Below are 20708 nucleotides of genomic sequence, written 5' to 3'. Positions count from 1 at the left end.
GCCCGGCCGAAGTGAATTCAGGACATTATTTTGTGTGTGTGTGTGTGTGTGTGTGTGTGTGTGTATGTGTGTGTGTGTCAGGAATTGGAGACCGCAAGGATAAACTACCTACCTTTTGCTTTGTGGTCAGCTTTGTCTAACATTAATAGGAGCACACTGGTTTTCTTTCTGTTACCATTTATCTTGAATAATTTTTACACTTAAACATTTCAGTTATTTATCTTTATTTACTTTAGTTGACTCTCGTGTAAATAGCTTATAACTAGATTTTAAAATGCACTTCAACATTGTTGTTTAATTTGAGAATTAGTCCATTAATATTTCTTGTGGTTACTAATATTTTGCGTTGATCTTTACCACCTTATTTGGTACTTCCTGTTTATTTTTTTCCCTTCAAATAATTCTTTTATCAGAATATAGGACATATATGTCCCACAAAAATATGAAAACACAGAAAATTAAAAGAAAAATAAAGTGAATCTGCAAACCAGGCCAAGAAAAATAAGTATTTGAAACCTCGGAAACCTGTATTCTCTTAAACTGCGTCTTTCTCTTTCCCCATGATTTTCTTCCTGGATTTTACTGCTTATATGTTTTCTCAAAAATGTATTTACTAATTTTGGTAATTACTTGTAGGTGGACTTACACTAAAGTATTTTCAGAGACACCCTCTTTCCATATTGATGGAAGTACCCATTTTAATTTAGATATTTCCAAATATCTTGTAGAAGATTATATGCACCTACCTACCCATTCTTTTTCAGGTATTTTGTGACTCAAATTTTAGTCAGTTTACGAAGTTCCACATACCGGGGTTTTGTTTTCAAGTTGTGTTGAATATATATATGGATTTTGAGAATATTGGCATCATTATGCCATTGAATTTTACAATTAATTAGTTATCTCTTTCTTTAAATAAATTTATTTTTGGCTGCGCTGGGTCTTTGTTGCTGCGTGCCGGCTTTCTCTAGTTGCTGCGAGTGGGGGCTACTCTTCATTGTGGTGCACGAGCTTCTCAATGTGATGGCTTCTCTTGTTGCGGAGCTCGGGCTCTAAGCCAGCGGGCTTCAGTAGTTGTGGCACGCGGGCTCAGTAGTTGTGGCTCGCGGGCTTAGTTGCTCCATGGCACGTGGGATCTTTCCAGACCAGGGCTCGAACCTGTGTCCCCTGCATTGACAGGCAGATTCTCGACCACTGTGCCACCAGGGAAGTCCCAGTTATATCTTGTATAATGCCTTTCAATAAAGTTTTATGAGGATCAGCAAAAACGATTTAAGGGTTTGGTTTGTTGTTAGATTTATTCCTAGGAAAGTGTATACTTTCCTTTTGCATCACACACATTTTTTAACATTTACTTTCTTTGCTAGACAGGCTGAGGACTTTGAGTAGCATTGAATGGAGTTGGATAGCAATCTTGAAGCAGTCCTGTTTTCTTTCTGACTTTAAGGGAAGTTAACTTGAAAGTTTGCTGGAGGCTTTTTTTTTTTTTTTTTTTTGAAAAGCGTTTATTAGGTAAAAGAAGTCTCCTATTTCCTAATTTAAGAGTTTTTGTCATGGACAGCTGTAAGCTTTTAACAAGTGATTTCCGCCCCCCCCCCCCCAGCAACTTCTTTGATGTGTTGATGGATTTCAATCACCCTTTGAAAACTATGATAGGTCTGTGATAGGTTCTAGTTCTGTTTGTGCTTTGAATGAATAAGTGAAAACTAAGACTCATTTACCTGATAATGTGGTGAATTAAACCAATTGATTTTCTAATGTTACATTAAATTTGCTTTGGTAAAATAACTAAATTGGAAAGGATATGTACTATTTTACCATTTTTGGTTTCTGGTTGCTAGTATTTATTTTTTATTTTTTATCTTTTTATGATTTGCATCTATGTTTGAGTGAAATTGGCTTGTAATTTTCCTTTTCTGTTTCAGGTTTATTCCAGCCTCATAAAGTGGGGTGGGAGTGTTCCCTTTTTTTTTTTCTAAACTCTGGAATATTTTGCCTAAGAGTAGAATAACTTGTTCCTTAAAAGGGAGTTTTACCAGGAAAAACCATTGGGGTCTGAATTTTCTTTGTGGAAAATTTTAAAGCTATTGTTTCAGTTCTATGAGAGTCATAGGGCATCCAAGTTCTCTATTTCATTATGGTAAGTAAAATTTCTTTAGGAATTTATTCATTCCATCTAAGGCTAAACTGTATAGTCAAAGTTGTTAATAATGTGCTTTTATTATATTTTTAATGCTGCTGCAAGTGTAGTGTTTTCTAGGTTTTCATTCTTGTATTTATATATTCTTTTTTTAAAAAAAATACATCCTGCCACAATTCTGTCAATTTTGTTTTTCATGAAGAACCACTTTATAATGTATACGTTTTCTATTTCATAACTTTCTGTTCTTTATAATTGTCTTCCTTTTACCTTTTTGGCATGTTTCTTTACAGTTTCTTACATTGGAACGTGCACATCCGAAAGGATTACAGTGGTAGTATTTTATTTTACTTCAGTTCTAAATATTATCAAATATTATGACTTCTTTGGCATGTGAATTATTTAGGCCTTTTAATTTCCATTTCTGTGATGTTTTTCGGGTTATCTTTTGGTTTTGTTTGCTAACTTGCTTGCACTATAGTCAGAGATTGATGACGTTTTCTGAGACACACATTGTGCCCCATGTGTGGTTGGAGTTTATAGTTAGGAAATACTGTTTCATCTTGTGCAATCTGCATATAGTTATTGAATTGTCTGCTTGAACATATTATTGAGAGCTCTGGTAGTGGCTTTGTCCATCTCCTTAGAGTTCTGCCCCCCACCCCTGATATATATATATTTTTTAATAAACTTATTTATTTAACTTTGGCTGCGTTGGGTCTTCCTTGCTGCACGCAGGCTTTCTCTAGTTGCAGTGGGGGGGGGGGAGGCTACTCTTTGTTGTGGTGCGCGGGCTTCTCATTGAGGTGGTTTCTCTTGTTGAGGAGCATGGGCCCTAGGCGTGCGGGCTTCAGTAGCTGTGGCTCGCGGGATCTAGAGTGCAGGCTCAGTAGTTGTGGCGCACAGGCTTAGTTGCTCCGCGGCACGTGGGATCTTCCCAGACCAGGGCTTGAACCCGTGTCTCCTGCATTGGCAGGCGGATTCTTAACCACTGCACCACCAGGGAAGTCCTACCACGGATATATTTTTGAGGCTATATTATGAAATATATGTAGCTTTTTCTTGGATTGTACCTCTTCTTTTTGTAATTCCTCAGTTTTCTCTATTAGCCTTTTTGCCTTAGTTCATTCTGATATTAATATATTTAAACCAGGTTTTTTTTAAAAAGTATTTGCCTTGTATATCTTTTTAAAATTTCCATTCTTGCTATATCCTTTCTCTTGTAAACAACATATAACTGGATTGTTTTTACTCCATTTTGAGAATATACATATTTTAGTTGAAGCATTTTGTCCCTTAACATCCTTTTTTCTTTCCTCTATCTTCCTTTGATTTGAGTACTTTTTTCATTCCACATTTTTCTCTGCATATTTTGAATTTATCTACATGTTTATATGCATATTGAATTTATTTATGTCTATTATTTTAGTGGTTATTTTGGAGTATTCTTATTCATGCTCGTTCATGAAATTTAGATTTTTTAATTATTTATTCATGGCTGTGTTTTGTCTTCGTTGCAGTACGTGGGCTTCTCATTGCAGTAGCTTCTCTTGTTGCAGAGCACGGGCTCTAGGTGCACATGTTTCAGTAGTTGTGGCACGTGGGCTCAGTAGTTGTGGCTCACGGGCTCTAGAGCACAGGCTCTGTAGTTGTGGCACACGGGCTTAGTTGCTCTGCAGTATGTGGGATCTTCCCGGGCCAGGGCTCGTACCCATGTCCCCTGAATTGGCAGGCGTATTCTTAACCACTGTGCCACCAGGGAAGTCCCTAGATTTTTGATATGTTATCACTCTCCTGATTTACATGGTTTTGTGATCATACATTTTAATTCTATCTATTTTTAAACCTCAGAAGAGATTTTCATTGTATACAGTCATTTTTAGTTTCATTTTACCCACACATTTTCCATTTTGTATGCTTACTTTGATTCTTGGACTCTTCGATATAAGTTCTTAACACTCTTTACTTTGGTTCCTTGATTTTTTTATTTCTCTCTAAAATAACGTATTTTAGAATTTCTCTTTTCTCTGAACGGCAAGCCCCAATATACCTTTATTTTGCCATCTTAGTAGGCATTTTGGTTGCTAAAGGACTGTATATTTTATTCCAGAGCCATGAAGATGTTCCATTATCTTTTGGCTTCCATTGTTGCTGGCGAGGAGTCAGGTGTCAGGCTAATGTTTATTTCTTTAAAGCAGTGATTCTTAAAGTGTACTCTTCAGACGTACAACATCAGCATCACCTGGGAACTTATTAGAAATGCATATTCTTGCATCCCCAGTTTCTGATGAATCAGAAACTGGGGATGCGGCCTAGCAATGTGAGTTTTTTGGTTTGTTTTTATAAAATATGTTTTCAGTGTTTTGTTTGTTTGTTTTTGCTGTACACGGGCCTCTCACTGTTGTGGCCTCTCCCGTTGCGGAGCACAGGCTCCGGACACGCAGGCTCAGCAGCCATGGCTCACGGGCCTAGCCGCTCCGCGGCATGTGGGATCTTCCCAGACCGGAGCACGAACCTGTGTCCCCTGCATCGGCAAGCGGACTCTCAACCACTGCGCCACCAGGGAAGCCCTTCAGTGTGTTTTAACAAGCCCTCCAGGTGATTCAGATGCATCTTGAAGTTTGGGAATCATTGCTTTAAAGATAACCTATGCTTTTTCCCCGGCTGCTGTTAAAATATTCTTTTTGCCATTGCTGTTTCTCTGGTTCAGTGTTGTTGTATCTGTGATCTGTTTTTATCTTCAGTCTCTTTATATCTGCTTTTTGAAATGAGAAATCCACAGCTACTATATTTTGCAATAACTGCCTGTGCTCCTTCTCTCTCCCTTTGGAATTCTATTTAGAATCAGTTCAGCCCTTTTCCCTCTGTCCCCCATGGCTCTTTATACTTATCATCGTTTTATCTGTGTGCCCTCATGTTTATTTTCTAGAAGTGGTTTTTAAATTTAAGCCTGCATAGAAGTCACCTATAATGCTTGTTAAAACAGATTCATCAGTCTACTCCAAAGAGTCTCATTCAGTTGGACTTGGATATGAACTGGGCATCAGAATTATTAAAGCTCTCTAGATGATGTTTATGCAGCTGGCTGGGGGAACCACACTTTGTGTGATACTCTAGAAAACAATTTTTTGGGGGCTGTGTGTAATCTGATAAAACTGTTTACCTAGTCCCTGCCATTTTACCTTTATTTCAGCAATTGTAATTGTCGTCTTAGAAATTACACATTTTTAAATTTCTGAGTATTTATCGCCAGCTTGTGAATGATTTTGAAAGATATCTGTCTTTTTTTAAAAATTAATTAATTAATTAAATTTATTTTTTGGCTGTGTTGGGTCTTCATTGCTGCACCCGGGCTTTCTCTAGTTGCGGTGAGCAGAGGCTACTCTTTGTTGCGGTGCGCAGGCTTCTCATTGAGATGGCTTCTCTTGTTGCGGAGCACGGACTCTAGGCGCACAGGCTTCAGTAGTTGTGGAACGTGGGCTCAGTAGTTGTGGCTCGTGGGCTCTAGACTGCAGGCTCAGTAGTTGTGGCGCACAGGCTTAGTTGCTCGGCGGCATGTGGGATCTTCCCGGACTGGGGCTCGAACCCGTGTCCGCTGCATTGGCAGGCGGATTCTTAACCACTGCACCACCAGGGAAGCCCTCTGTCTGTATTTTGTGTTGCACTTAAAATAGTTTTGAGTGGAAGGTTTAATCAGTATACCTAGATTGCCTGTTAACCTGCCCTTTTACCCCTGGTACATTTCATCTGGTTGAAAGCTTACAGATAGTGAAGTACATAGAGATATTAATTTACAAATGTAACACATTTCTGGAATGAGAAAAGTGGCATGCAGTGTTCTCACTACTATTGTTACTTTGTCTATGTGTACAAGAGTAACACTGTTAGAAACAGTTCTAGCAGAGGCAGAAATATCACTCCATAAAAGTAACAAAAGAATCATTCTGTCTTTAGTATTTACATCTGCAAATTCTGAATATCTTGGGGCAGTATTATAAAATTGAATGTGGGGATTTTAAATCAAATATTGGAAGAATTATGACCACAAAAGGAGAAGTCACAATAGAACAATTTTAAAGGGTAAAATGTGTTTTGGACCAAAAAACTGATGTAGGAGGCAGATCTTCTGTAATTGTGGGGAGCAGGGGTGAGATTAGGGTGAGGTATGTGGGCGGAGGCATTAACCCTGCACTTGTATGATGCTGAAAGCACCTGTTTGAATTTTGTACTCCAGCAACCTGTCTTACCTCACCCTCGTGCTGATCCTGGCACAGAGAAAAACAGATCCCAATGAGAATGGGCTAAGATGTATTGAAATAGAAAAAGGGAACTGTTTTCACTGTGTTATAAAGGAAATTAAAAGAGAAATTAAACAATCTCAGTACCTCTTTGAAAATTCTCTCTCTATCGCATTTATCTGTGCTGATATCAGTCTGATCATCGTGGTTTTGTTTCATGTATTGTGTAGAAACAGGAGTCAAAACTTCTTTAATAGATCCCATAACTGTTCCTAGACTCCCCTGCTCCACTTCCAGTCACTTAGATGCTGAGGTAGTCCTGTTGCATCTGTATTCAGGGTCACTGAGTGTAGCTCAACAAGTGGTATAATTGCTCAGATGAGAAACACTCCAGAACCTTGCTCTGGCCTCTAGTTTGCATTACCATGAGACTTTGAAAATATCCCCCAGGTTTGAAATTGATGTGAGTGCACTCTCTATCCAGGCTTGAACCGTTTTGTTTACCTTGCCCCACATTGTGGGCAGTTCAGGAGCCAAGGTGTAGCTAAGCTTTATGGCTGTGTCCTAGCAGCTGGGTCAACATACATCTCATAGGACCTGAAGGGGAGCCCCCCACACACATACACCAAGATCCATAGACCCCCTCCTTTGTGATCTTCCCAAGACCCCCAGGTTCGGGAGGGCCTTCTCAATATGAAGAGAAATGTAGATCAGCTTATTTGTCATCCATTCATTCTTTTGCTCACTATTATCCTGTTTGTCATCTGAGGTAACTGTTCCAGACACCTCAACAGTGAAAGAAACAAAGAAGTGGAAAATCTATCTGCCTGGAGCTTATTGTCTGACTGGGCATAAGGGAAGAAAACTAAACAAGTAAAATACATAGTATGTGTGGGAGAGACAGTAATGCTTACTAGGTATTCTGTGTGCTGTCCTACACTTCCCAGGATCCCTGGAACTAGCAGGGGCATGTGACTAGTTCTGGGCAATGAGCTATGAGCACTTCAGGGCCAGAGCGTGTGTGTCAAGGTGCACAGTTCTCTAGGCACACCCTTCTAATCATCCTTGGACAGAATGACCACGGGTTTCAGTTGGCTCAGATACAAGAGGCATGCCCCCGTGTAACTGGTAAAGTTTCACCACCAGCCCAGGTTGAACAAGTAACATGAGCCAGACATAAACTTCCGTTTCATCGAGTCATTGAGATTTGAAGTCTGTTTTTGCAGTAAAATAGAGCCTACCCTGACTTAACACGGTATATATTAAGTGGAGGTTAGTGCTTTGAAGAAAAATAGAAGGAGTGGGGTTTAGGGATAGACAAGCAGAGGTTTGCATTTTGATTAGAGTGGCCGGTAAATGCCATGTCGAGACACTTAAAGTTGACTAAAGATCCGAAGCAGGAGAGGGAGCAGGTACACTTGAATGCGGAGAAGCACATTTCCGTGTAGAGAACAGCAAGTGCAAAGATCCCAAGGCGGGAACATGCCTAGCACAGGCATAAGGCCCAGTGAGGAGGATAGTGTGAGCAGGGCCACAGGGGCCGGGAGCCAGGAGGGGTTGTGGATGAGGCAGCAGGAATGTAGGGCTTTGGCTGAGTGAGATGGGATGCCAGCAGGTTTTGAGCAACAGAGTGATGTTGCAGACCTACATTTTACTGGCAAAGTTCTACTTGCCGTATAAACTAAAGGACAGAAACAGGGATACTTTAGGAAGCTATTGGAATGATCTAGGAGAGAGGTGGTGCCTTGCACCAAGGCAGTATTAGAGTAGGTGGTGAGGAGTGGCCAGATTTTGGGTAAGCTTTCAAGGTAAAGCCTGTGGGATTTGCTGGTGATTTGGATCTAAAGTGTGAAAAAGGAGAATCCAGGATGACTTCAAGGCTTTTTGCCTGGAGCTCCTGGAAGCATGGAGTTGCCATTGAGATGGGGAGGCTGGCAGGAGCTCAGTGTTAGGTGTTTACCTTGAGGTCTTATTAGATATTGCAGGGGAAATGTTCACGTAGTGCTCATCTACCCATTTCTCTGGCTCATGCTGCCTGGGGCAAGTACCAAGTAGTGGAGAGTGGCATCCACTGTAAATTAACAGTTTACAGTTTAAATCGCCAACGGCCATTTTGTTTCATGATAAAAATAATAGTGTTTTAGAGTGAACATTTATTGAGCACATACAGTCCCATAATCCAGTGTTATAACCTCCAGTTTCCAGTGAGGAAACAAGTTTAGTGAACCCATTCTTTTTTTTTTTTTTTTGCGGTACGTGGGCCTCTCACTGTTGTGGCCTCTCCCGTTGTGGAGCACAGGCTCCGGACACGCAGGATCAGCGGCCATGGCTCACGGGCCCAGCGGCTCCTCAGCATGTGGGATCTTCCCGGACCGGGGCACGAACCCGTGTTGCCTGCATCGGCAGGCGGACTCTCAACCACTGCGCCACCAGGGGAAGCCCCCATTCTTTTTTAAAAAATAAATTTATTTATTTATTTATTTATGGCTGCGTTGTGTCTTCGTTGCTGCGCATGCAGGCTTTCTCTAGTTGCAGCGAGCGGGGGCTACTCCTTGTTGTGGTGTGCTTGCTTCTCATTGCCTTGGCTTCTCTTGTTGCGGAGCACGGGCTCTAGGTGCTTGGGCTCAGTAATTGTGGTTTGTGGGCTCTAAAGCGCAGGCTCAGTAGTTGTAGCGCATGGGCTTAGTTGCTCCACGGCATGTGGGATCTTCCCAGACCAGGCCTCGAACCCGTGTCCCCTGCATTGGCAGGTGGATTCTTAACCACTGTGCCACCAGGGAAGTCCGTGAGCCCATTCTTGGATGGAGCCCCCATGGGCAAGAAATCTGGGCTTGCAGCACGGTGGGGTCACCTGAGGTCTCAAGGACAGACAGACAACAACCTTCATGGATGTGTAATCAGAACCTGTATGTCAGTACCCAAGGGAGGAGGGATTTCAGAGTGTGAACATGTGTGGGATGAGGGAGAGGAAGGCTCAGGAGAACCTTGGCCCTTAGGGATCCTGGCAAAGGAGGAAGGACCACGAGCAGGAGTCTCAAAAAGAGCGTTGCCATTGAGATGGGAGAGATGGAGGAGGACAACCTTGGGATATGATGCACAGTGGCCAAGAGCAGAGGTTCCCCGGGAAGAGGGAGAGAGGGGAGGTTGGTAGTGGGCAGGATCATGTACTGAGATCAAGACAAGAATCAGGAAAAAGCTGTTTTCCTGATTTGGTGTCAGGGGGTTCACATGCAGAGGTCACCGTGAGAGGGGACATGTGTGGCTCTGGAATCAGGTTCATTAGCCCCTGTTTGACCTTCGTCACATGACCTAACCCTTCAGTACATGCCCTACTTTTTCCTCAGGATACTGCTTACCTCCTGGGGAACTTGTGAGTATTAAATGAGAGTCCCTGGAAAGACTCAGGAGATACTTTGTACATAGTAAGCATGCTTATGTTGTTATTTGTAGCATTGGTATTGATGTTGGCAAGAAAAGTTGGGGGACAGAAACTTGAGCAGAAATTTGTAAATTGAGAATAGAGGAATAAGTGGGAGGTGAGGGTGGAAACCTTGTTTTTCAGTGACTCTGAACCTCTTTTTTTAACTTATCGAGTCTCTCCTTAGTAATCTGATGTTGGAACCCAAATCCTCTACTTGAGAAAGGCAAAGGTTTGTTCCAAGTGTGACCTCAGAAGGCTTGCAATACCTCTTTATACCCAGAAGGTGGCAGCACCTGATCTCATTTGGAGACAGGTACCATGGTATCTAGAAATGAATGAAAGATGGTTAACATTTGTTTATTTCCTCACTGCAAAAGGGGAAAGAGAAGGGAGCTAATATTTGTTGAGAATCTACTACATCAGCTGATGTAGTATTCTTGAATCTCTGAGAACCCTCTCTGTTCTCACACAGGTGGTACTTATCAAATAAAACCATGCCGCCACTGCCACCTCCAAAGGGAGGAATGAACTCAGGCTTTGCAGTTAAAGAAATTAGGACCCAGGTCTCACCCCTGCCACCTGCTATGCAATTTTCTGGCAGTTACTTAAACTCTCTGAGCCTGTTTGCGCACCTCTGATGGTGCTGTAAGGCCCATCTGATTGGTTTTCTGTGGGGTTCAGGTAAACCCAACACTGGATCGTGCTTAACATGAGGTGGGACCTGGGTTCCCACCAGTGCAGTGCTGTTCACTCTCTTTGTAAACCTTTCAAAGAGAAATGCAACTACTTTTATTATTATTCCTTCACCCAGTTTCATAAGTTGTTCCCAAGAGTATTACATTTTTCTATTTGTGTTTTATTACATCTGGTTTGTTCACATTTCTAGAAAATAGGTAAGACTGGTGCTTGGTAACATTTAATTACAGCTCAAGGAATTAAACAGCTTGCTCCTTATTTTCCAGTTGACAAGCTATAAAATTGTGTGCTACAGTATTTTACATCCCTACTCAGTTTTTAATTTGAAAACAACATAATTCATCACCTTGGCAGACAAGTGTTTTTTTTCTAATGTATGATAAATATGTGTAGCTAAAGAGACTGCAGATAAAGCAGTTTTGGGAGCATTTTGGCAACACTTACTAAATGTTTAGTCATAAATGTTGACTAAACATTTCACTATCTAGAAATTCGTTCTAAGGAAAAACTTGAAAAAACCTGCAAAAATTTAGCTGCAAATATTTCTTCCAAGTGTTGTTTTTCTACTTGTGAAAAATTGGAAATATTCTAAACATTTTAACGTAAGATCATTTCAATAAATTGATGTGCCTATTTAGAAACACTTAGAAAATGAAGACCTTAAAATATCAAAACATTAATGAAAATGAAAATACATTATACCAGTAGTACAGCTGATTCTAAATTTCATCTGCAAAAGAAAATATTCGAGAATATCCAATATTTTTGACAAAGGAAAACTGATGAGTGACACGTTTTCCTAGATACCGGAAGATACTAAAGTAATGTGATTTTTTTTTTTTAACTTTTATCATTTGAACTTGATTTTACTATTCATGTATCCTTTTCTTCATTCAATATTTTAAAAGTAATTTCTACGTGCGAGGTACTGTGCTTGGCAAATGTATAACCGAATCACTTTGCTGTATGTCAGAAATTGCTGATATGTATAACAAATCAGCATGAATTCAGATGAGATTTGATAATCACCTATATGAAAAAACAAAACAAAACTGCTAAAGGATTAATTCAGCCAAACAATAAATGACTGGGGTAACTATGACATATGGATTAGCAGTGATGGAGGTCAGGGCAAGATGCCCCAAAATATGCCACTTTGGCATATTGATTATTTTGAATTAAAGTTATGTAAGAAAACAGTTGGTGTGAGAAGGACACTCTGACCCTTTTTTGCTACCCTGAAAGTAGGAAATAAATCTCCCGTGTGAAAGGCACCTAAGGCACCTTCCCTGTACCAGAAGGCAAAGAGACATCCTTATCTCCAGAGATAAATATGAAGTTCAGGGCTGAGAAGGCTGTATAAACAAAATTTATTACTTCTTTACCAATTTACTACCTTAGGCCCAAACTTTGTCGTGTCAGTTCTTCACAAATTTATTGTTTCCTTGTCTGAAAGGTATAAAAGCTGCCTGCTTTGTTCACTTCTTTGAGTCTCATAGAGAATAATGTGACATTGACTGAGAACCAGACAACCTATCAGCGACATAGAGTCTAAACACCACCCCAGGCTTAACATGTATACAGGTAGCTTGGTCTGCAGGTAGCTTGGTCTCTTTAGGAGTCCAGAGGTGTTTGAGATTGTCTTGGTTTTGGTATCAGGGTAATGCTGGCCGTAAGGATTTTGTTAGAAAAATATTACCTCTTCTATTTTTGGAAAAGTTTGAATAGGATTGGTGTTAATTCTTCTTTTAAGTGTTCGGTAGAATTCACCAGTGAAGTCATCTGGTCCTGGACTTCTCCTTGTTGGGAGAATTTGATGACTGATTGCGCCTGTTTATTTGTTATGGGTCTGTTGATTTTCTATTTCTTCTCTAGTCCATTTTGGAAAAGTGTATGTTTCTGGGAATTTGTCCATTTTATCTAGATTACCTAATTTGTCGGTGTACAGTTGTTCATGGTATTCTCTTTATTTTTATTTTTTAAAATACCTTTTCTATTTCTATAATGTGGATTTTTTTTTTTTTTTTTTGGCAATACCTCACGGCTTGCAGGATGTTCGATGACTAGGGATTGAACCCGGCCCTGGCAGTGAAAGCCTGGCGTCCTAACCACTAGGCCACTAGGGAACACCCTTTTAGAGTGTTTTTAATTTCTGTAAGGTTGGTAGTAATGTCCCCATTTTTACTTCTGATTTTAGTTATCTTGTTGATCTTTTGAAAGAACCAACTTTTGTTGATTCTAGTTTTTCTGCTCTCCATTTCATTTATCTCTGTTCTAATTCTTTTGCTGCCTTTAGGTTTAGTTTGTGCTTATCTTGTGGCTTAAGGTGTAAAGTTAGGTTGTTTGAGATCTTCTTTAATGTAGATATTAACTGCTGTAAATTTTCCTCTGAGCACTGCTTTCATTGCATCCCATCAATTTTGCTGTGTTACATTTCCGTTTTCATTTGTCTGAAAGTTTTTTCTAATTTCCCCAGTGATTTCTTCTTTGTCCTGTTGGTTGTGTGAGAATGTGTTGTTTCATTTCCATGTATTTGTAAATTTTCCAGCTTTCCCTCTATCATTGTTTTTTAGGTTCATTCCATTGTGGTTGGAGAATATATTTTGCTATTATTTGTCTTAAAATTGGTTGAGAATTGTGTTTGGCCTAATTTATGGCTTATTCTGGAAAACCCTAATTTTCTTTTTTTTCGTAAGTGTAGTTCATTGATTTTCACTGAGCTTGTCCACTTTTTAATGTAGACATTTAACTGTATACATTTCATTCTGAGAATGATTTTAACCTCATTTCACAAGTTTTTATTTGTTGTATTTTCATGTAGTATAAAATATTTATTAAATTTCCTTTGTTTTATCCTCTACATAAAATTATTTGTCTTTAACTTCCAAATATTTGAGTATTTTCTAGATATCTTACTGTTATTAATTTCAAATCTAGTACATTTGCTGTCTTTTTAAATTTGAGACTTTTTTATGGTCCAGCATATATGATCCAGACTCTATTGCTGGGTGTTGAATTGGAGAAAGTTAAATGATTTGGAGACATGTGGTGTAAGAGGTAGAATTCATTGACTTTTTTTCAAGAGTTTTAAAACATCTACTTAATTTTATTATTGAAGTATAATTAATTTATCATTTTGTGTTTATTACTGCTGTACAGCAAAGTGATTCAGTTATACATGTATATACTTTATCATTCTTTTCCATTATGGTTTATCATAGGGTATTGAATATAGTTCTCTGTGCTATACAGTGGAACCTTGTTGTTTATCCATTCTGTATATAAAAGGTTACATTTGCTAACCCCAAACTCCCACTCTATCCCTCCCCCAAACCCCTCCCCCTTGGCAACCACCAGTCTGTTCTCTATTCATTGACCTTTTCTGCCCCCACCCCCCTTCATTTTCTATTTAATATCGGGTAGTGGATTAGGACCTGAGTACAGTGGTGCACTCTTCTAGTTTCCTATATAGTTTAGGAAACAGAGTATAAAACAAGGAAATAAAAACAAGGGAGTAAAAACATAAAAATACATTGTGACAGGTTTTGTAGGAGAAAGAGAGTCAGCTAACAGAGAAAGCCAAGTTTTTTCATATGAAAATAATAACTTAAATTTTTAATGTGAAGAAGGTTGTGTGGATTTTTCTTTAGTTTGTAAGTGATTAGAGCCATGGAATGGAGCAGTTAAGTTGTAGCTTTTTTTCCCCCCTCATCTTTATTGGAGTATAATTGCTTTACAATGTTGTGTTGGTTTTTTGCTGTATAACAAAGTGAATCGGCTATATGCATACATATATTCCCATACCTCACCTCCCTCTTGTGAGCGGCCAGAGGGCTGGCTACTGATTCTCTTCGTTGAGCCCAGAAACACAGGCTCAACAGGCTTTTGTATGAGATGTTCTTTGGTGGCTGTTAGTAGGCAGTGAGAATATGATTTTGAATTCATATTGGACCTTGAGTGTTAGAGATGAAAATTAAGGGACATTAAGGGAAGCCTTGGCAAAGCACAGAGTATGAAGAGCAATAGGGTAAGGGCTGATTCTTGAGCAAATCCAGCCTTTAATGGTAGAAGGAGACCTTCTGAAAAAACCTTGACAGAGTATCAAGAGAAGTAGAGAGAGAACTAGGGAGAGAGTTATATAGAAGCCTAGAAAGAGAATGATTCTCGAAGAAAATAGACATCAAATTTTGCTGAGGATCTAAGACTGAAATGCACTTACTGGATTCCACTGACACAGGACACAGGAGTAATTGTATTTTCTGTGAAGATGGAGATGATGGTAATTGACATTAGGTACACTGTATTAGGGAGATAGTGTGGACTGTCTTTATAAGCTTTTGCTCTGGAGGGAGGACTAAGTGTAGCTGAGGCAGATCTGAAGAGGTTGGCTTTAGAAGGGAGGGAGGGCAGACATCTTACTGGTAATAGGAGTCGTAGGTCAGTTGTGGGAGGAATTTTTGTGTAACTGGAGACATGAAAGTAAGAAAGACTCCACTTAACTTTTTTAAAGTAGAGTATAATTTACATTCAAGAAAATGCACATATCTCAGATGATCAGTTTGATGAATTTTTTGACACGGTGTACATTGTATAGCCACTAACTGAAAAAAATAATAAAATATTTCAGTTGCCCCAGAAAGTTCCCTCTTGCTTCTCATTCTACCACCATATCATATTCCTGCAAGGAGGCGACCAACTTTTTTCCTTTTATTGACTTAAATAAACACATTTTGCTATTGACCTTAATAAATTTCACCTATTTGTGGAATAGGAGTTATAGAGCTTTTTTTTGGTCTCGCTTCTGTTGGTCAGCATTATAGAAGTTCATCCATGTTGTGTGTCTCAGTAGTTTCTTTTCATTGATGAGTAGTATTCCACTCTACATACCACAGTTTGCTTATTCATTCTTTTGTTGATGGATATTTAGATTGCTTACACTTTGGGGCTATTAAGAATCAGATTGCTATGACCATTTTTATATGAATCTTTGTGGACATGTTATAAAATTTTTCTCTTGGGTAAATATCTAGGAGTGGAATTGCTGAGTCAAGTGATAGGTATACTTTTTAAGAAACTGGCTCATTGTTTTCCAAAGTGATTGAACCATTTCACACCCCCACCTTTAGTATGTGAGAGTTTTGGGTATGCTGTATCCTTGCCACCATTTAGTGTTTATAGTCTTAATTTTGGCTGCTCTGGTGGGTTAAAATGTTATACCATTAGTTTTAATTTGCATCCATCTGATGACTAATGATTTTGAGTAACTTGTCATGCTTATTGTTCCTCACTTATTTAATTTTGTGAAGTGTCTAAGTGTAGCCCTTGTTGAGTTTTTTTAAATTTTTTATTATTATTGTTTTGTAGGAGTTCTTTATGTAGTCTGAATGTGAATTCTTTGTCAGGTGTACGTACTGCAAATATCTTTTTTCCTCAATCTGTGGCTTGCCTATTTATTTTCTTTCTTTTTTTAAAAAAATAAACTTATTTATTTATTTATTTTTGGCTGTTTTGGGTCTTCGTTGCCATGCGCGGGCTTTCTCTAGTTGCGGTGGTGGTGCCCAGGCTTCTCATTGTCGTGGCTTCTCTTGTTGCAGAGCATGGGCTCTAGGTATGTAGGCTTCAGTAGTTGTGGCACGTGGGCTCAGTAGTGTGGCTTGCGGGCTGTAGAGCTCAGGCTCAGTAGTTGTGGCACACGGGCTTAGTTGCTCCGCAGCATGTGGGATCTTCCTGGACTAGGGCTAAAACCCATGTTCCCTGCATTGGCAGGCGGATTCTTAACCACTGTGCCACCAGGGAAGCCCCTATTTTCTTAATAATGTCATTTGATGACTAAAAATTTTTAATTTTGGTAAAGTCTAATTATTGATTTTTTTTAATGTTTAGTTCCATTTGTGTCTAGTCTAAAATGTTGTGTAACTCAATGTTGTTAAAGTGTTCTCTGGATTTTACTTTTTCATGTCTGAGTTATCTCAAAAAGGTTTTTTTTAATTCAAATTTTTGTGTATTCAGTGATAATGGAGGTCAAAGTTCCTTTTTGTCCATTAAGTTCTTGCAGCACCTTGTTTTTTTCCTAATTTGAAGATCTAATTGGCTTTCTTAGGCGATTTATGAATTGGGCAGCATCCCATCTATCAACTATAGAAGGGTGCTGTCTCAGCACTATTTATTAAAAAGACCACTTTCCCTAATGAATTTCTTTATTCCCTTATTGAAAATCATTTGACTATGCACATGTAGGTCTATTTCTGTTTTGTTCCATTGACCTTTTTGTCTATACTTATTCCAACAGCTCTTCATTACTGTAGTAAAGTTAGTAATAGGAATCTTCCAAGTTTATTTTTCTTTCTTAACATTGTTCTGGCTCTTCTAGATCTTCTGCATTTTGGTACCCATTTTAGATTTTGTTTGTCAATGTCTAGAATATAACCTGCTGAGATTTTGGTGATGACTGCGTTGTATCTGCAGATGAATTTGGGGAGAGTGAATACCTTAACAATATTGACTCTTGCAGCCCATGAAAGTGATATAGCTCCTCACTTATTTAGGTTTTTTATTTCTTCCAGCATGGTCTCACAGCTTTTATTTGTTTATTCCTATGTGCCTTATATGTTTTATGCTATTATAAATGAAAGTATTTTTTAAGTTTCATTTTCCAGTTCTTTGCTGAGTTATGTTTTTTTTGTTGTGATTACTGTGAAATGAAATGCAAGATTATTTGCTGAAAGCAAGGGTCATGTAAGACAGTTTGGGGTTTAGAAAAACTGGTGAGATTTTTACATGGTTTTGGGGAGATTGGGTTACCACTTATGCTTTTCTTTAGTATAGATGCTCCTTCAAGGTTAGTGACTGTTTTGAAAGCTGCTAGTGTGACTGGGTGTGTGCGGACTGGTGTTTCCAGGTACCTTCAGGGAGGAAACAGATGGTTGGAATCATCCCAGACTGGTCTTTTGCTCATTGAGGGTATACTAGGTAGAGGATTAAAGGAATTTGGACAAAAATTTGTAGAAGTGATGGAACATGATGGATCTCTCAGCTGAATAGGTGGGGCAGTGAAGAAGAATTTGCTGTTAGGGAGCAAGGTGGTAGAAGCCTGGGTGGCCTGGAATCCCCTCTAAGTGGTAGAGTTTAAGTGAGAAGCATGTTGTGTAGGAGGTTTTGTCCAGAGGGCAAATTTCTGAATCATTGTTTGTGAAGTGAATCTGCTTCTGGTGATGACAAGGCCTGGGCTGTGGCCCACAGGTGTGTATGTTGTTGTGGAGTGGGGGGCCAAAAGGCATTGGTGATCAGAACACATGGTCCAGATGGACCAGTCCTCATGGAAGCTGGAGCCATCCTAAGCCAGGAGGACTGTGCCTTGAAGTTGAAGAAGTCTGGGGCCCAAGTGTTCAATGAGTGACAGAGTTTAACAGAATTGTAACTGGGAACAAATTACTTGAGAGAGTGAATCTGAATCTTACTTGAGGTAGGTCAGGGACCTCCGCCACATTGCCTGGAGGTTTTACCTAAGCAGGGTTAAGGCCCAAGCTGAGACAGGCTGCTCCAAAGAGGAAACACTGAAAAACAAAAGTCAGAATTGTCCTGTTAGTGGGAGAGACAGAAAGCCTTTGGCTACACCTAGTAGTCTTTTTCTCATTTACTACAGATGCCTGCTCCAAGAGTCCCATGAGAGCGAGAGAGTAGCTTTCTGGTGCCAGTGCCCTGCTTTCATTCAGGCAAATTTACTATCATTCTCGGAGGATGGCAGCTCTTGGTCTGTCTCCCACATGTGGTAAGTTCTTCGGGTGATGAATCCCCTCAGAAATCAAGCTTCAGTGGCCAGTGGCCCCTGCCCCTCCACTGAGGGCAAGGATGTGCACAGCTAGTGGGAGGGCTGCCAGGTTAGAAGTGGAGGAGGATACATGAACTGAACGGGGGTGGGAGTGAGTGAAGTCCTGAGAGCTCCCCAGGTGACTGTGTCTGATTCAGGGTCTTTGTGAGTTTGGGTGAGGCAGGGAGTGTTTGTAGTTGCTGTGTAAGGAGGGATACTGGTCATTGGTAACCCTGCGGCATCCCATTTATTATTTTGATAAGTCTGGATGAAGTAACAGCTCTATCTCAGAGCTTCTATTTCTTTACCCATAAATTGAGAATATATATCATTATCTTTATGGCTATGTAGGCCCACCACCCTTTTTCCTGTCCTTGAGTAGAGCAGGGCTTTTCTGGCTTGTTGCACAACAGTGTGTGTGAGTGAGTGTGTGAGGGAATGTGAGATTGGGGCATGTGCACTGCACACATATCGTTAGTGTGAGACTGTTTCCTGATCTGCGAATGTCAGGTGGGCTTTAATCCTCATGGGTCCTCTTTTCTCTAGCTATGTCCAACCAGGAGCCTGCCTATGTCCATGAGTCAGAAATTCCTCTTTCTTCAAAAGACCATTCCTGTCCCCAGGATGTGGAGCTGTTTGCATGCAATGGCCTGGAGCCTCATACATCAACCAGTGTTGGTTCCCAGGTACACCAAGATCTTAAGGCCCCTGAGGGTGGAGGAGGCACTTCCCTAGGATGCCCACAACATCACATGTTAGGATTCTTTTAGATCTTTATCCAGGCTGATCAATGCATGATCAGGGTGCAAGAGGAAGAGCAGGAGAAGTTGGTGAGGCTGTCCTGGTATCAGGGATGTTAGGGGAAATGACTTATATAACAGGTGTTTCTCTCATAGTATAGCTCAAAGCTCTCAGGCCAGGTTTGGAGTGGAAGTAGGTTTGATCCCATGTCAGAGTTGCGTTTGAAGCAATGAGATTATCTCATGAGATTTCTCATTGGAAGAGAAGACATCTGAGTGACTTCTAGAGTAAATGTTTAGACCCCAGATCCCCATATTGAAAATCCTGTGTTTAGAGTCTCTCCTGTGTAATCTTTAGCCTCAGCCATCTTGGAACACATACAGGCTGGGTTCTCACCGACCCCAAATGTGTGTGGTGTTACAGAAATCAGTGACTTTCCAGGATGTTGCCGTGGACTTCACTGAGAAGGAGTGGCCCTTGCTGGATTCTTCTCAGAGAAAACTGTACAAAGATGTGATGCTGGAGAACTATAGCAACCTTGCCTCAGTGGGTAAGACTGGCAGCATTTCTTCATTTATTCGTTCATGAATGAAATGTTTTTGTTGTAAGTACTTGCTGTGACCCAGGAACTGTGTGGGGATTCGGAACACAGTTATGAACAAGCCGACCTGGTGCCTGCCTTGATGGTACCTTGGCTATTGAGACCTGTCCATTGTATTGCCCTTGGAGGTTGTCAAGTGTGTCTGAGCTTGGTCATAGCTTTCTGAGTTAAGACGTCCTCAACCCTGGCAGTCCAGTGGTTAGAACTCTGAGCTTTCACTGCCAAGGGCACGGGTTCAACCCCTGGTCGGAGAAGTAAGATCCTACAAGCCATGCGCCACGGCCAAAAAGAAAAACAAAATCCTCATTCTTTTGAAGGGCAAAATGTGTGGGTATTTGTGGTTTTGTGTTTTATGAAAGCCTTTCACTGTGTTCCTTAGAAATGTGGCACCATCATTTTGCTGCTCCTAAGTCAGACTTGTCCATCTTCAGAGCACTGAAGACCAAAACACTGACCCCAGACTAATGGAAGGGGTTGTCCTCTGCACGATCCTCCCTCAACATGTGTCTTTCCCCGTGAGTAGGGTGTCAGGTGAGCAAACCCAGCCTCATCTCCCACTTGGAGCAAGAAGAGGAGCTGAGGACAGAGGAGCAGGAACTTCACCAAGGCCCTTGTCCCGGTAAGCACCAGGCAGACACAAGTGCTTTTGAGAATCTGCTCTTTCCAGTGATTGGGATGACAGAGATCCATGAGGAAACGTCACCCAGGGAAATCTGAAAATGCTCTTTCTCTTTCACTGTCCCTCCATCCTCTCACAATTCTTTTGGTCTCCATGTCCCTTCTTCTTTAAATTCGACATGTGTCCAAATGGGTTCTTCGTCCCATTCTTTCCTACTCAACATTCCTGATCTCACTCTTAATGTCATTATCAATGTCATTCTTTGAAGAGGTGCTTCTTAGTGAGTCAGCTTAAATTTCTACCCTTGTCATTGCCAAATATCTCACATAACCAGATTTTTCAGTCATTTTTACTCATGTGTGTTCTCCCCTTTCATATTCCCTTTCCTTCTTTAGGGTTAATATTTGCAAAGAAAGCCACCTCTGTTTTTGTCACCATCATCCCA

General features: G+C 40.3%; 1 protein-coding gene across 2 annotated transcripts in view; it reads left to right on the top strand.

Moving 5' to 3' along the window:
• Positions 1-20708, top strand: part of ZNF317 (zinc finger protein 317) — a 29981-nt gene that overhangs the window by 532 nt on the left and 8741 nt on the right. Inside the window, exons 2-5 of one of the 2 annotated variants that reach the window (XM_079915453.1) lie at positions 18138-18263; positions 18849-18988; positions 19467-19593; positions 20168-20263. In XM_079915453.1, the coding sequence (XP_079771579.1) occupies positions 18233-18263; positions 18849-18988; positions 19467-19593; positions 20168-20263 (394 nt within the window). In that variant the 5' untranslated portion in view covers positions 18138-18232. The remainder of the gene's footprint in view (positions 1-18137; positions 18264-18848; positions 18989-19466; positions 19594-20167; positions 20264-20708) is intronic. The other variant, XM_079915454.1, reaches the window with a different exon arrangement.

This window comes from Stenella coeruleoalba, assembly GCF_951394435.1.
Source record: "Stenella coeruleoalba genome assembly, chromosome: 3".
Taxonomy (NCBI): Eukaryota; Metazoa; Chordata; class Mammalia; order Artiodactyla; family Delphinidae; genus Stenella; species Stenella coeruleoalba.
This window is presented reverse-complemented; position numbering and strand designations above follow the sequence as displayed.